The following is a 15,868-nucleotide window of genomic DNA, read 5'->3' as shown; positions in this document are numbered from 1 at the left end:
GAATGATAGCAAGTTCAAAGCCAGGCTCTGGAGCATAGTGAGGCCTTAAGCAACTCAGGTGAGACCCTGTCTCAAAATAAAACATTTAAAAAGGGCTGGGAATGTGGATCAGTGGTTAAGCAACCCTGGGTTCAATCCCTGCTAACAACAACAACAACAACAAAAAGTAAACATCCCTACAATATGAAATGCCAAAAAGAATTGTTCCACTCAAGAAGTCAGTATAACTCCCACTGGTAGCATGCTTGAGAACCCCCTCACCCCTGAAAAAATAAAGGAAGCAAGGGAAGGAGGAAAGGAAGAAAAATAGAAAAATACATATACACAAGCACAGATAGTAAATCACCTATAAATGAGAATACCATTGAGGAAATGTGGGAATCCAGCAGAGAATTCATCCAGCATACTCTTGGAACAAAATAGTTAAAAAATAGATGCACTGAAGAATTCAGGCATGAGGATCACAAGTTCAAGACCAGTCCCAGCAGTTTAGTGAGGCCCTGAGCAACTTATTGAGACCCTGTCTCAAAATTAAAAATAAAAATAACAAAGGATTTAGGGTGTCTCTCAGTAGTTAAGTGCCTGGGTTCAATTCCTGATATTAAAAAAAAAAAAAAAAAAAAAAAAAAAAAAAAAAACAAAAAAAAAAAAACACCACAAGAGTGGATGAAGTGGTTGTTTCTTCAAATGCACAAATAGCAACAAAAGACTTCAAGGAACAAGAAAAGCCATGGATACATGGTGCCATCAAAAGAACACAACAGTTTTACAGTAAGTTATCCCCCAAAAGCAACAACTAAGGAAAGTAGTGTGGAGACGCCTCAGAAAACTCGGAATGGATCCACCATTTAACCCATCTATCCTATTCCTCAGTTTATACCTGAGGGTCTTAAAATCAGCATACTATTACAATGACACAGCAAGATCAATGTTTATAGCAGCTCAGTTCACAATAGCTGAACTATGGAACCAGCCTAGGTGCCCTTTAACAGATAAATGGATAAAGAAAGTAGGATTGTAGCTCAGTGGGAGAGCACTTGACTAGCATGTGTGAGGCACTGGGTTCGATTCTCAGCACCATATATAAATAAAAAACGTAAATCAACCACTAAATTATTTTTTTAAAAAAGAAAAGAAAAGAAAATGTGTTATATATACACAAAGGAATATTACTCAGCCTTAAAGAATGAAGTTATGGCATGTACAGGTAAATGGGTGGAGCTGGAGAATATCATGCTAAGCAAATAAGCCAAACCCAAAAAACCAAAGGCCAAATGTTTTTTCTGCTATGCAGATGCTAATTCACAATGCGGGAGTGGGGCACTAGGGAAGAATAGAGGTACTTTGGATTAGTCCAAGGGGAGTGAAGGGAGGGGGGGGAAGGAGGGAGTGGGGGTAGGAGGAATAATAAGAATGAATCAGTAATTATACCCTACATGCATATATGATTATACAACCAGTGTAATCATACACCATGTACAACCAGAGAAATGAGAAGTTATACTCCATTTATGTATGATGTGTCAAAATGTATTCTATTGTTGTGTATAACTACTTAGAACAATTTGTTTTAAAAAAGACTACTACTCATGGACCATGCACCTGGTCATCAGAACTTTCATGGAAAAGTACAATAATATTAATATTGTTTTCATGCCTATACACACAATATCAATTCTCTGGTCATGACCAAGAGTCATTTTTACATACAACTTGCCATGATTTGGATGTGAGATGTTTGGCAAAAGCTCATGTGTGAGACAACACAAAAAAAAAACCTTAGAGGTGAAATAAGTGGGTTATGAGAACTTAAACCCAATCCCTGAAAAAAATCCCCCAATAGAAATTAACTGATAACTGAAGGTGGGTAGGGTGTGGATGGAAGAGGTGGGTCATGGGGAGCTTGCCCTTAGAGTTTATCTTGAGTGAGCTGAGCTTAGTCGGTTTTCTAATCATCATGTGAGCTATGATGTTGCCTCTGAGGAATGGAGTCAGCTGTCTAGGCACTGAGACTTCTGAAACCCTGAGCACCCAAACAAAATTTTCCTACTCTAAAATTATTCTTCTCAGGTTTTTTAGTCACAGGATCAAATAAGCTGTCTAAAACACAAGTCTTATTATTTAAGAAATACATTTTGTAGCCAGATACAGTGGTGCATGACTATAATCTCAGCAAGTTAGAGAGATGAAATGGGGATCACAAATTCAAATCCAGCCTCAGCAATTTAGCAAGGCCATAAGCAATTTAGTGAGACCTTGTCTCAAAACTACAAAAATAGAAAGGGCTGGGGATGTGGCTTAGTGTTTAGGGTTCAATCCCTGGTACCAACCAGATTTTTTTTTAAAAAAAGGAAAGAAAGAATAGAAATACTGAGGGATCTGACCAAAGTAAATTCAAAGCTTTCTGGAAAGTATTCATCACTCTAGACATTATTAACATTCATGGTTCTTGTGAGGAGGTCAAAATATCAATAGTAAGAGGAATATGAAAGAACCTGACTTAAACCCTCATGAATGACCTCATGAGGTTTAAGTTACAAGTAACTTCAAGTGTGATGAAAATAGTATAAAACTACAAGTTTAAGTGGAGCCTGGACATATATCACTAGATTTTTGCAATATCATGATAAAACTTAATAGAAAAGGGAGGCCGGGTGAGGTGGTGCATACCTGTAATCCCAGCGGCTCAGGAGGCTAAGAAAGGAGGACTGCAAGTTCAAAGCCACCCTAAGCAACAAAGAGGTGCTAGGCAACTCAAGGAGACCCTGTCTCCAAATAAAAATATTAAAAATGGGCTGGGAATGCAGCTCAGTGGTCCACTTTCCCTAGTTCAATGCCCAGTACCAAAAAAAGGGGAGGGGGAATAAGGGAGGAGTTGCTCATGGGAATGAGCAAATAAAATGACTTTTTTATTTGGTATTATCGACTGACCCCTGGGGCACACTACCATACTCAGCCCCTTTTCATTTTTTGAGACAGAGATTTGCTAACGTGCCCAGAATGGCATCGAACTTGAGATATTCCAGCCTCCCAAGTCATTGGGTAAACACACATATGCCACAGTGCTCTGTAGAAAATTATTTCTTAAAATGGAATGTAAATCACTTGACCTGTAATCCCAGCTATTTGAGAAGCTGAGGCAGAATGATCACAAGTTTAATGCCAGATTCACCAACTTAAAACATAAAAAAGGGTTGGAGATGTAGCTCACTGTTAGGGCACAGCACATGTTCAATACCCAGTACTCCAAAGCGAGAAAAAAAAAAATTATGGGATCTACCCTTGATGAATACCACTCAGATGTTGAAATAAGGAAAATCAGCTAACTTCATAAGAAACTGCCATATCCATCCAAACTGTCAGCAAACACCAATGATTAGTCAAAGACCATTAACATGGAAGGAAGACCCACAAGCAGCAAAAAAGACTGACTTACTGAAGGCTCATATGATCATTAGCATTTTTTAGTGACAAAATATTTTAAATTTGGGCACATAAATAAATATTTTACAGAGAAAACTAATAAACAGTTAATACACTAAATTACTGTTTAAACACAGCTTTATATGCAGTGAGAAAACAAAACATACATGTGACTCACATGGTTGCAATATTTGCTTTATTGCAATACTATTGAACCAAACCCACAATATCTCCTGGTTATGTCTGTACTATAATCAGCAAGAGAGAAGTTTTTCATCATACACTGTTGGGAGCCGGTCTGGACCATATGCACCTTTAAGTCAGTAAAAGAGCATGGAACAGTTGCACCCTGCTATGGGGAGCTGCTCTGGAAATATGTACCCTTAAGCCCTGAGCAAGACATACTGAACAAGTACTGCGCTCCTCAATAAATTGGGCTTTACCTCCACTTGGATAATGAGGCTTGGCTCCAGGAGTAGGAGTTACCCGGTGAGGTTGAGTTACACTTACCTGTTCCTTTGTAATCCTACCCCTTGCCCTTTTTGGGATAGAATGTTCCATGGAACCTCCCTATATAAGAATAAAGAATTCCAGTGGCTCTCTTTTTTTTCCACGGACCCCTAAGGTCAGAGAGCCGTCCCAGAGTTTGAAAAGGTACTTCTGTGTGTTTGCATACTTTCTTCGCCATTTTCCTAAGTTATTAAATAGTAAGATTTGTGAACCTAGCATAGGTCACCAGCTAGAATAGATGGTGATGATACACAAAGGATCTTTAAAAAGGTAATCAGTCAATTTCTCAAAAGAAACTTAATGGTCAGAAGGCAATGCAAAGTACTGAACAAAAACCCTGTCAGCTGAGAAGATCTCCAGAAAACATACATTCAAAGGCCAATAAAAAGCCAGTATAACTGTAATTTTCATTGATAACTCCACTTTTTGCTTTCTATAAGATTAAAAAAACTATAAAATATAATTATAAATTATCACATATATAAAATGGCTAAAATATTTATGGCATTGTTAACATACACAGTTAAAACACTTATCAACACAGGAAGCAGTTGAATAAGAATTTTGGGGGCTGGGGATGTGGCTCAAGCGGTAGCGCGCTTGCCTGGCATGCGTGGAGCCCGGGTTCGATCCTCAGCACCACATACAAAGATGTTGTGTCCGCCAAATACTAAAAAAATAAATATTAAAATTCTCTCTCTCTCTCTCTCTCTCACTCACTCTCTCTTTAAAAAAAAGAGTTTTGGTATGCACTGAAACAAGATTTTTATAACATAAGGATATTATTTGTAATCTGCACTGTAGCCACAAAGAAAATAGCTGTATAATATAAACGAAATAAATTGAGGTGAACATCAAATGTATCACTGCAGAACTTCAATTAACAACGAAAGAACTCTAAATAATGAACAAAAGAAATGTACTAAGACACAATTAAAAAGCAACATGGAAGAAGAAGATCTTTACTCATCATAACTTACCTCAAATTTAAATGTACTTAACTCCTAGACCAAAAAGTACAGATTAAATGATTTAAAAATATGGTCTGAGGCTCAGTATTTGGCTCAGTGGTAACATGCTTGCCTAACATGCACAAAACCATGGGTTACATGCCAAGGCCCAAAAAATAAAACAAAATATCCAAATACTCACTTCAGAACTAGGCAGAAAGTAACAGAATGGTAAAAGATATTCTTGCATAACCAAAAGAGAGCTGGGATGGCTAAACAAACATACACAACATATTTTAAGTTGAAAACACTCTTTTAAGAGACAAATAGGACATTATATATCAATAAAAGAATCAACTCATCAAAAAGTTATAATAATTATACTCACACATGGATAACATAAAACATCCCCAAGATATATAGGAAACACTGATAAAATTGGAAGAAACAGAAAGAACTAGAATAATGCTTGGAGATTTAAATAGGCCAATTTTAATAATGGAAGGGAATAGGGCTATAGTATAGCTCAGTGGCAGAGTGCTTGCCTAGCACGTTTGAGGCACTGATTTCAACTCGCAGCACCACATTAAAAAAAAAGGTATCCTATGCATATGCAACTAAGAACATTTTAAAAAATAATGCATGGGCAAGCAGAGACAAAAGATCAATAAAGATTTTAGTAACACAATAAACCACATGGACCAAACAGATATATACAGAATACTCAAGAATGCCAGGAAACATATTTTTCTCAAGTGCACATGGAACGAAGGACAGACCATGTGAGAGGGCATAAAACGAGTCTTAATATAAAAGGAATGAAATCATACAAAGCATGTTTTCCAAGGAAAAGGAAATGAAATCAGAAATGAATAAGAACTAAAAAAAAACCAGAAATGTGTTTAAATTTAATAAAACTTTTAGACAATGGGTGTAATAACAAATCACAAGAGAAACTAGAAAATATCATGAAGAAAATGAAAATAAACAGAATTTTAAAGTTTACTGGATGGAATAAAATGAATGCTAAAAGAGGCCATATTTAGTGTATGTAAATGTAAACAGTAAAACAATGATGCAAAATTAAGATCCTAACGTTACACATGAAGGAATCAGCAAAAGAAATATAAAGTAAACCTAAGCTAGGAAAACCAAAGAATACAGATTAGAGCATAGACTAATACATTCATTCATGGTACAACAAATATATACATTAAAGACAAGTGATCAACCACATACGCTCACCTCTCTCTTAACGATATGGATGTATTCTGAAAAGGAAATCATTAGAAGATTTTTGTTGTGCAAATGTCACAGTGTTCTTAACAAAATTACAGCCCGAAAACATCATGTGGCAATATACTTTTATGGCCCAACCACTGTATATATGGCCTGTCATTGAGGGAAAGATGATTGCACAGTATATGGCTATATAGCAAAACATTAAGAAATGAAGAAGGGAAGTGTTAAGTGTATTAATGTTCCTTTTATTATTCTATCAAATTCTGTGTATGTTTACAAGTTTTCATTATAAAACTGGGAGGGAAATAAAACCACTTTAAAGGTTGGAATGAAAAATAAATCATGTGTTATGCAAAAAGAAATATATACTTACTATTTGTGGGGGACTGCTGGATTAAAAAACAAGATATGACCATATGTTGTTTACAAGATACTCACAGTCTAAGACTGCAAAGGAAAAAGCCTGGGAAGGATATACCATGTAAATGGAGACAGAAAGCAAACATTCAACTCAAACACAGAATTCAAGCCAAAATTAATCATAAGAGACAAAATCACTTCATCCTGGTTAAGGGAATCATCCAATAAGAAGATAAAGTGACTGCAAATATGTATGCCCCATATGTCACCACACCTACACACATAAACAAATCCTTCTAAATATAAAGAATTGAATAGCCCACAATAGTATAATATGGGTGATTTCAACACATCTCTCTCACCATTAGATAAGTCATGCAGACATAAACTAAGATTCTTTAGAACTGTTGACCAAATGGACCCCATAGACTTTATAGAATATTTCATCCACTGACAACAAAATTCACTTTTTGCTCAGAAGCACATTCAACTTTTTATAAAATAGACATGTTTTAGGATCCAAAGAAAATTATTCCAAGTGCGAAATTTAAAAAAAAAGATAATTGCTTGCATCCTATCAGATAACAACAAAATAAAATTAGAAATCAACAACAAAATTAAAAACAAAACGTTTTAATACCTAGAGATTAAATAATACACTTTAACAACCGAAGAATCCATTAGAAGAGAAATCAAAGAAGAAAAAATTCTTAGAAACAAATGAGAATAGAGATACAACATATCAAAATCTCTAAGAAGTTCAAGGAGGAATGTTTAGAACATTGAGTGCCAAAATTTAAAAAAGAATGATCCCAAATAAATAATCAAATTATACACATCAAGACCCTAGAAAAGGGGCTAGGGATATAGCTCAGTTGTTAGAGTGCTTGCCTAGCATGTACAAGGCCCTGGGTTCAATCCCTAGTAGCACCAAAAAAAAAAGGACCCTAGAAAAGTAAGAACAAACTAATACAAAATCAGTAGAAGAGTAGAAGACAGGAAATAACTGAGAAGAGCTGAAATTAATGAAACTCAGAATTTAAAAAATGATCAATGCAACAAAGAATTGTTTCTTCGATAAGATAAACAAAACTGATAACCCCTTAGACAAACAAACCAAAACAAAAAAATGCAAATCAAAAAAATTAAAAATGGATAAGGAGACATAACCACATTTTTTTTTAATCCAGAGAACCATTGGACGCTATTTTGAAAACTTTATACTCTAATAAATTGAAAAATCCAGAAGACGTTGACAAATTTCAAGACATGTGTAACCTATTGAAATTGAACCAAGAGAATAGAGAAATACACTGGGCATGGTGGCATACACCTGTAATCTCAGCAGCTCAGGAGGCTGAGGCAGGAGAATCTCAAGTTCAAAGCCAGCATCAGCAAAAGTTAGGTGCTAAGCAACTCACTGAGACCTTGCCTCTAAATAAAATGCAAAATAAGGCTGGGTATGTGGCTCAGTGGTCAAGTGTCCCTGAGTTCAATCCCTGGTACCTCAAAAAAAGAGGGGGGGTGGGGTAAGAGAAATCCTGAACAGATGAATATGTAATGAAACTGAAACATGATTAAAAGCCTTTCAACAAAGAAAAGCCCAGGACTAGATGTATTCTACAAGAGTTCGACCAGACTATTAGAGAAGAACTAATGCAAACTTTCTCAAATTATTCCATGAAACAAAAAATAAAGCAACATAATATCATCCTGATACCAACATCAGACAAAGACACATCAAGAAAATAAACTACAGACGAATATCCCTGGTGAGCACTGATGGAAAAAATCTTTAATAAAATATTAGCAATCTGTGTTACCATATTAATGTTAAAACACCTGAACAAGATACTACACCATGATCAAATGAATTTCATGCCAAGGATTCAAGATTGGTTCAACATATGCAAATCAGTAAGTATAATCACAGCATAAATAAAAATTGGACAAGAATCATATAATCACCTCAAATGATGCAGGAAAAGCATTCAAAAAATCCAACACCTATTCTTGTTACAAAGGTGGAAGAAACGGGATAAAAAGAAGTTACATCAACATTATAAAGGCTATAGCAAACCCAAAGCTAACATACTGAACACAGAAAAATCAGAAAGCATTTCCTCTAAAATCATAAGCAAGACAAATATAAAAAAGTCCACTCTTATCTACCCTGCAAACACTTAAGAAGATAAGCAGGCCAAGTATAGTGGCATATGCCTTTAATTCCAGTGACTCCACAGGCTGAAGCAGGAAGACTGCATGATTGAAGCAAACCTAGACAATTCAGTATAACCCTATCTGAAAATAAAACGAAAATAGCTGGGTATATCACTCAGTGGTAGAGATCTTACCTTTCATGTATAAGACCCTAGTATCAATCCTTAGTAATACAAAATAAATAAATACATATATAAATAAGATAAATGAGATGAGAATACATCCCTACTCACTTTCTATGAGGATAATAATACTCAATTATGAAAACCACACAAATGACATTCCAAGAAAAGAAATCTAGAGGGGCTGGGCTTGTGGCACAGTGATAGAGTGCTTGCATATCATGGGTTTGATTCTAAGAAACACATATAAACAAATACAATAAAGGCCCATTGACAACTAAAAAATATTTTTAAAAAAAGAAATCTAGTATCTCCACTTAACATGAGATAAAAACTATATTCAAATATTAGTAAAAAGAATATAAAATACATAAAGAAACAATATACCATAAACAAGCAAAATTTATTCTTGAGATGCAAGACTATGTTGATCAATATAAGAGATAATTTTAAGAACATTATGAAATTCAGCATCTATTTCTAATTTCAAGAGAGGAATAAATGCTAGATAGTTCAGAAATATATTAACAAAATGGATTTTCTTTATGGACACCAAACTGAATATGAAGAAAATCTGAAAGAATTTATGAAAAAAATGATAAAAAATTGGCCAAAAGCTATTATAACTATTATGGAAATTTAGCAAGGACTTGTAACACAAAGTCATTATACCAAAAATTACTTAAAATTCCATTTACTATAATATCAAAAAATAGGAATTACATAGGGGTAAATTTAACAAACTAGTATTAAATCTATAGAATGTAAATTACAAAACATTGCTAAGAGATAATAGGGACCTAAATCAATGAATACAAGAGTGACAAGAATCAACACATTGTTGTCAATTCTGAGCCAAAAGCAATAGCACACACCTGTAATTCGATCAGCTCAGCAGGCTGAGATAGGAAGATCATGCGTTCAAAGCCTCACTCAGCAATGGTGAGGCGCTAAGCAACTCAATGACACCTTGTCTCTCAATAAAATACAAAACTGTGGCCGAGTAGCCATAAATTCAATTCCCCAATACAAAAAAAAAAAAAAAAAAAAAAAAGTCAATTCTAGCCACCCGACCTAAAATTCCAATACAATTCCAGGAAAAATTCCATGACAAAAATTGGCACCATAACATTGCAACTTATATGAAAATAAAAAGAATTAAGAATAGCCAAAATGATTCTGAAAAAGTGGAAGGAATTTACAGGAGCTATTGTATCTAATTTCAAGACTTACTATAAAGTTACACTTAACAAGACAGTTGTGGTATTGGCATAAGAACTTAAAGAATGAATGACCCATATATACATGATCAAGTGATTTTTGACACGAATGCCAACTAATTCAATGAAGAAACTAGTGTTTTTAAAAAATGATACTGGAACAACCAGTTTACCTACATGAATCTTGACCCATATAATGCATATTATTTAATAAAGAGGAAGATGAAGCCATGCATGGTGGCAGACATCTGTAATCCCAGCTACTGGGGAGGCTAAAAGCAGGAGGAACACATATGAGGACCTTTTAGGCAACTTAATAAGACCCCATGTCAAAACAAAATTAAAAGGCCTGGGGATACACCTCAGTGTTTGCTTAGTATGCATAATATCCTGGTTTTGATCCCCAGTGACACAAAAAATGTATGATCTTTCATTTCAAAATTCAAAGCCAAAACTATAAAGTTTCTACATTACACCACAGGAGAAAATATATTTGCAAATGAGGGGAATACAAAGACTTCTTAAATAGGAAACAAAAAGTAGAACGCAATAAAAGAAAAGTTGATAAGTGATACTTTATCAAAATTCAAAATGGCTTTTATCAGAGTAACCATGGAAAAAAAGAAAAAATGGGGAAAATATTTATGATACATAAACAGAAAAGGTCATTTGTATGCAAAATATGTAAGAAATATTACAGAAAAAAATAAATCAAAACACCAAAAAACAATGAAAAAGGAAAAGAGATATTCGAATAGACAAGATATTGAAAAATCACTAGTAATGAGAGAAATGCAAATTAATACAAAAAAAGAAATAACATTAAACAACAATCAGGATGGTTAAAATTTTAGAAATGGATAATAACAAATGCTGGTGAGAATGTAAAGACACTGGAACACTCACTCGTACATTTATGGTGGAAATTCAAATGCTGTATGTTATAAAGTTAAATATGCACATACCATATGACCTAGCCACACAACTCCTAGGTACTGTTCCAAGAGAAATGAAAACATTTTCCCATGCAAATATCTGTGTACAAACCTTTATAATAGCTTGGTTCTTGAGTTAAACACAATTCAAATGTATCACAACAAATGAATAGATAAAAATATTGTGGCATATTCATACAATGGAATAGTATTGGATAATAAAAACAAAATGTTTTGGTATACAAAAAAAAAAAAAAACCCACAAATGAATCTCAGAATTCTTACCTAGAAAAAGAAGCCATATGGGAGAGAAGATTCTGCATGATTTTATGCATATGGAACTTTGAATCTACAGTGATGAACGTGAATGATTGGTTAGTATGGCTAGGGGAACAGGAAGTTTCAGGATTGACCGAGAAGTAGTGATGAAAGTTTTCCACATCTTAATTTTAAGGGGTGTCAGCTACATAAAATTATAACTGCCAAAACTCATTGATACAAACACAGTATTGGAAATATACATAGATTCTGTCTACACCAAACCATAGAAATTTTCTACATTGGTTAAAACACTGGAACTGGTTAAAAGTGCTGTATTAAATGCACTAAACTAACAGGAAAGAACAAAAAATTTATCACAAGTACATAGGAAGATGCTAGCAGAAATATTTTAAAATATCAAGAAAACTTTGAAAGGTAGAACATGTATAGACAAGTGTCAAATGACATAAGAGGGAAAGCTGAAACAAAAGTGACCAAAGAGGAGGAAATCAATGAGTACCAGACATTATAAAATGCAAAAGGTTCATCCATTAATAGGAATAGTTAGGAAGAAATCTGGAGTGAAAGCAAAAAGACTGATAGAAAGGATAAATAAGAAATAAACATACCAAATTTCCAAAATTGTCCAGTGAAGTCTAGAGAAAGACACCCTTCAAAATGTTAAGAAGTGGGCTGGGATTGTGGCTCAGCAACAGAGCCCTTGCCTAGCACAGATGAGGCCCTGGGCTCCATCCTCAGCACCACATAAAAAGTAAATAAATAATAAAAGTTGGCTTCTAATAAATAAATATATATATAAAGGTATTCTATCCATCTACAAGTAAAAAAAAATTAGTAAGATTCACAATGAAACACAGGATCCAGAGAATAAGAGATTCAAAATAAGACATAGGTGAGGGAATTCCCAGGATAATTATGAAAGCAGATAAAGCAGACCAAATTAGAGTAGGAAAACAAAGCTACACTGGTGACACTTCCAAGGAGGAAAAAAAAACTAACACAGATCAATCACCTAATGTGTCTGAACTTATTGAAAAATTCTGGGGTTCTGCTGAAAAGATTGGAAATTAATAATAAATATAAACCCAGAAAAAGCAAACAAAAGAAGTTCATGAAAAGAAATGTAATCCACATATCTACATATGTACATATGTGTATATGTGGATTGTTTGCTACACAGAATGTACAATGTGAATCTGCTATGTTCAACCAAGCATTGTAACATAACCTTTCAGGGGAAAATAGCCGGAAGAAAGTGATCTTTGAGGGGTAGCAGAAGAGAGCTAAAACCTTAACTTTCATATAAAGATAAATGTCTAGAGGTACAAATTAAAAAAAAAAAAAACAGCATTATAAGCACATTTAAGAGAAACAGGTAAAAACAAAAAGAAACAGCTAACACAAAAACTGATGGTCACTGCCTCTTAGGTAGACACTCATGGTATATACCCTTATATAACAATTTGAGTATATATAACAAAGGGTGTGTATTCAATTTAATAAGGATACAAATTTAACTAGAAAATAAACATGATGAATCAATTAAGAGTACATGGACTCTGTCTCAAAGTAAAATTTTAAAGGGCTGGGTTCCACTCAGTGGGAGACTGTCCCAAAGATAAATCTACAATATCACACACATACACACAAACACACACAAAAATAACAAAAAAGCTACCAGATTCAAAGTACCTTTTAGTGAGATGCAAGAAGTAGCACATACTACCATCTTATTAATGCCAAAAACACAACTGAATCTAATCAGGTCTCTATATTTAACTACAAGTTTAAAGGAAATATGGGAGCCAAAAAAACTAACTAAATCCTGGTTTTGCAACATGCAAAACTAATAGGAAGTTCTATACAATCTCATTCCTCACATTAGATGTAAGAATGCAAAGGGAAAAAAAGAGAAAATAAGAGGAAAATTAGAGATTCAAATAGATAAAGAGACATTGCATCCAAAGGCAACAGAATATCTAGCTGGACCTTGTTAGGATACTGATTTATTCCAACAATTTTTAAAATCACTACAATGTTTGTTAGTAAGTGAAGAAATTAAACAAAATAAGGAATAATGGTACTGTACTGATAGTTAAAGGTCCTAATTGTTTAACATCATATTCTCAAGTATTTGCAGGCGAACTGATATGATTTCTGGTATTTGTTCCAAAAAAATCAAAAGTTAAGTAAACAGATGAAATAAGACTCGCCCAGTCAAATGATCTTAATAGACACTCTCAAAAGAAGCACAAATGACCAATAAATACATGAAAAAGTTCAAAATATTTAGCCATCAGGAAAATATAAATCAAAACAATACAGAGATTACATCTCACCCTAGTCAGAATGGCTATTATTAACAAAAAGGAATGTAATTAGTACAACCACTGAGGAAAACAGCACAGAGGTTACTCAAAAAACTAAAAGTAGAACATATGATCTAGCTATACCACTCCTGAGTATTTATCTGAAAAAAGAATGAACCCAAGGGCTGGGGTTGTAGCTCAGTGGTTGAGCGCTTGCCTCGCATGTGTGAGGTACTGGGTTCAAGCCTTAGCACCACATAAAAAATGAATAAATAAAATAAAGATATTAAAAAAAAAACAATGAACACAGCACAATAAAAAAGATACCTACATACCCATATTCATTGTAGCAGTATTCATGGAAGTCAAGACATGCAATCAGCCAAGGTACCCATTAACAGAGAAGTGGATAAAGAAAATATATACAATGGAATATTACTCAGCCATAAAGAAAAACAAAATCATGCCATTTGCAGGAAAATGGAGGGAACAGTAGGACATCAAGTTGAGGGAAATAAGCCAGACACAAAACAACAAATACTGTACTTTTTTTTCACATTTTGAAACTAAATAAGCAAACTAACTTAGAAGTAAAAGAGGGACTAGTAGGGACCAAAGACTCAAAGGAAAGAAAGAGAAGCAAAAGAGTGATAGGTACACATGACTAAAGTACAATATACACACTTATGAAAATATCACAGTGAAACCCATAAAGTTGTACAGTAAATATGCATTAATAATCATAACAAAAACTGCATAAAGAATGTTAACATAATGAGATGAAAAATGTCTGAGGTGACAAAGGTACTGATCCAATCATTGTGCGCTATGTACATGTATTGAAATATCACACTATAAACCACATATACAATTTACTTTGTACTACACAAAAACAAAAATGACTAATTTTTTTAAAATCAGCCCTGTGTTAATAAAGGGTGAAGCCAGAATAATAAATAGATGTATATTTATGGTACTATTCTCTTTACCTGTATATATGAAAATATTTAAAATATAAAGGTCATTAAAAAACTCAAATCCTTTACAGGTGTAGAAAGTAAATTTTAAACATTTTCCTACCCAAATACATCACCATTATTTCAGTGATCATTCAAGAATCTCAGCTCTTTTCATGAACCTAATTATACAAATATAACCTAATAAGAACTTTTAGGTTGCATAAAGCATTGCCAAGTTAGAAAATTGAATTTAAAAAATCTGTGGTTGATTACAATACTCTACTCATGAAATAATAAAATATATCCACAACATATATCTATGAAAGTAATCTATCAAATAAAAATAAGGGTTTCTTTTTTACCTCTCTCAATTTCTCTCGCTCACGCTCCCTCTCAGCAATACGTTTTCGCCTCTCTTCCTCTTCTTTCAAAGCATTTTGTGTTTCTGTTCTCAGTTTATCATCTTTAAGAATCTTCCGGATTTTCTTTCTGCCTTTTCCGGGAGACTTAGAATCATCATTTTCATCTTCTTCCTCCTCTTCCTCTTCCTCCTCTTCTTCTTTGACTTCTTCTTCAGAATGGCTCTATAGAGTAAAAATGATTAAAGGTAAATAGTACAGTTGTTCAAATTTACCAACTTATTATACTCAATAATATACCAATGAAAGTAGCAATAAAACATGTTGAAAACTTTTAGAATTATACTTAATTAAGAAGTATCAATATAAAACAACTAAAGAGGATCAAAGCCCTAGGAATTAGACCAGAAACTTTGCAAATGCTAGAAGGAAACAGGCCCAACACTCTAACATACTGGCACACATAACAACTTTCATAACAAGACTCCAGAAGCACAAGAAATAAAACCAAGAATCCATACGTTGGACAGCAACAAAATTAAAAAGCTTTTGTACAGCAAGGAAACAATAGCATAAAAAGAGAGCCAAGAGAATGGGAAAAGATCTTTGCTACCTGCTCATCCAAAGGAGGATTAATATCCAGAATATATAAAGAACTCAAAAACACAAATAGCCCAATCAATAAGTGGGCAAAAGAACTAACAACCACTTCTCAAGAGGCAAAATGCAACTGGCCAACAAATACATGAAAAAATGTTCAACAATCCTAGCATCAAGGAAGTGAAAATAAAAACTACATTCAGATCTCACCTGACTCAACTCAGAATAAAAAATTATCAAGAACTAATTTGAAAACAACTACACCAATACCAGACCTTAAATTATACTATAGAACTATAGTAACAAAAAGAGCATGGCACTAGCACCAAAACAGACATGAAGATCAATGGAAGAGAAGACACAGAAACAAACCCACA

At 33.9% G+C, this 15,868-nt stretch overlaps 1 protein-coding gene across 8 annotated transcripts in view; it reads right to left on the bottom strand.

Annotated features, from left to right (window-relative positions):
* ATRX (ATRX chromatin remodeler) overlaps positions 1–15,868 on the bottom strand; it is a 230,856-nt gene that overhangs the window by 112,006 nt on the left and 102,982 nt on the right. For all 8 annotated transcript variants that reach the window (XM_081276837.1, XM_081276832.1, XM_081276834.1 and 5 more), the window contains one exon: positions 14,895–15,116. In XM_081276837.1, the coding sequence (XP_081132963.1) occupies positions 14,895–15,116 (222 nt within the window). The remainder of the gene's footprint in view (positions 1–14,894; positions 15,117–15,868) is intronic.

This window comes from Spermophilus citellus (genome assembly GCF_964194105.1).
Source record: "Spermophilus citellus genome assembly, chromosome: X".
Lineage (NCBI taxonomy): Eukaryota > Metazoa > Chordata > Mammalia > Rodentia > Sciuridae > Spermophilus > Spermophilus citellus.
This window is presented reverse-complemented; position numbering and strand designations above follow the sequence as displayed.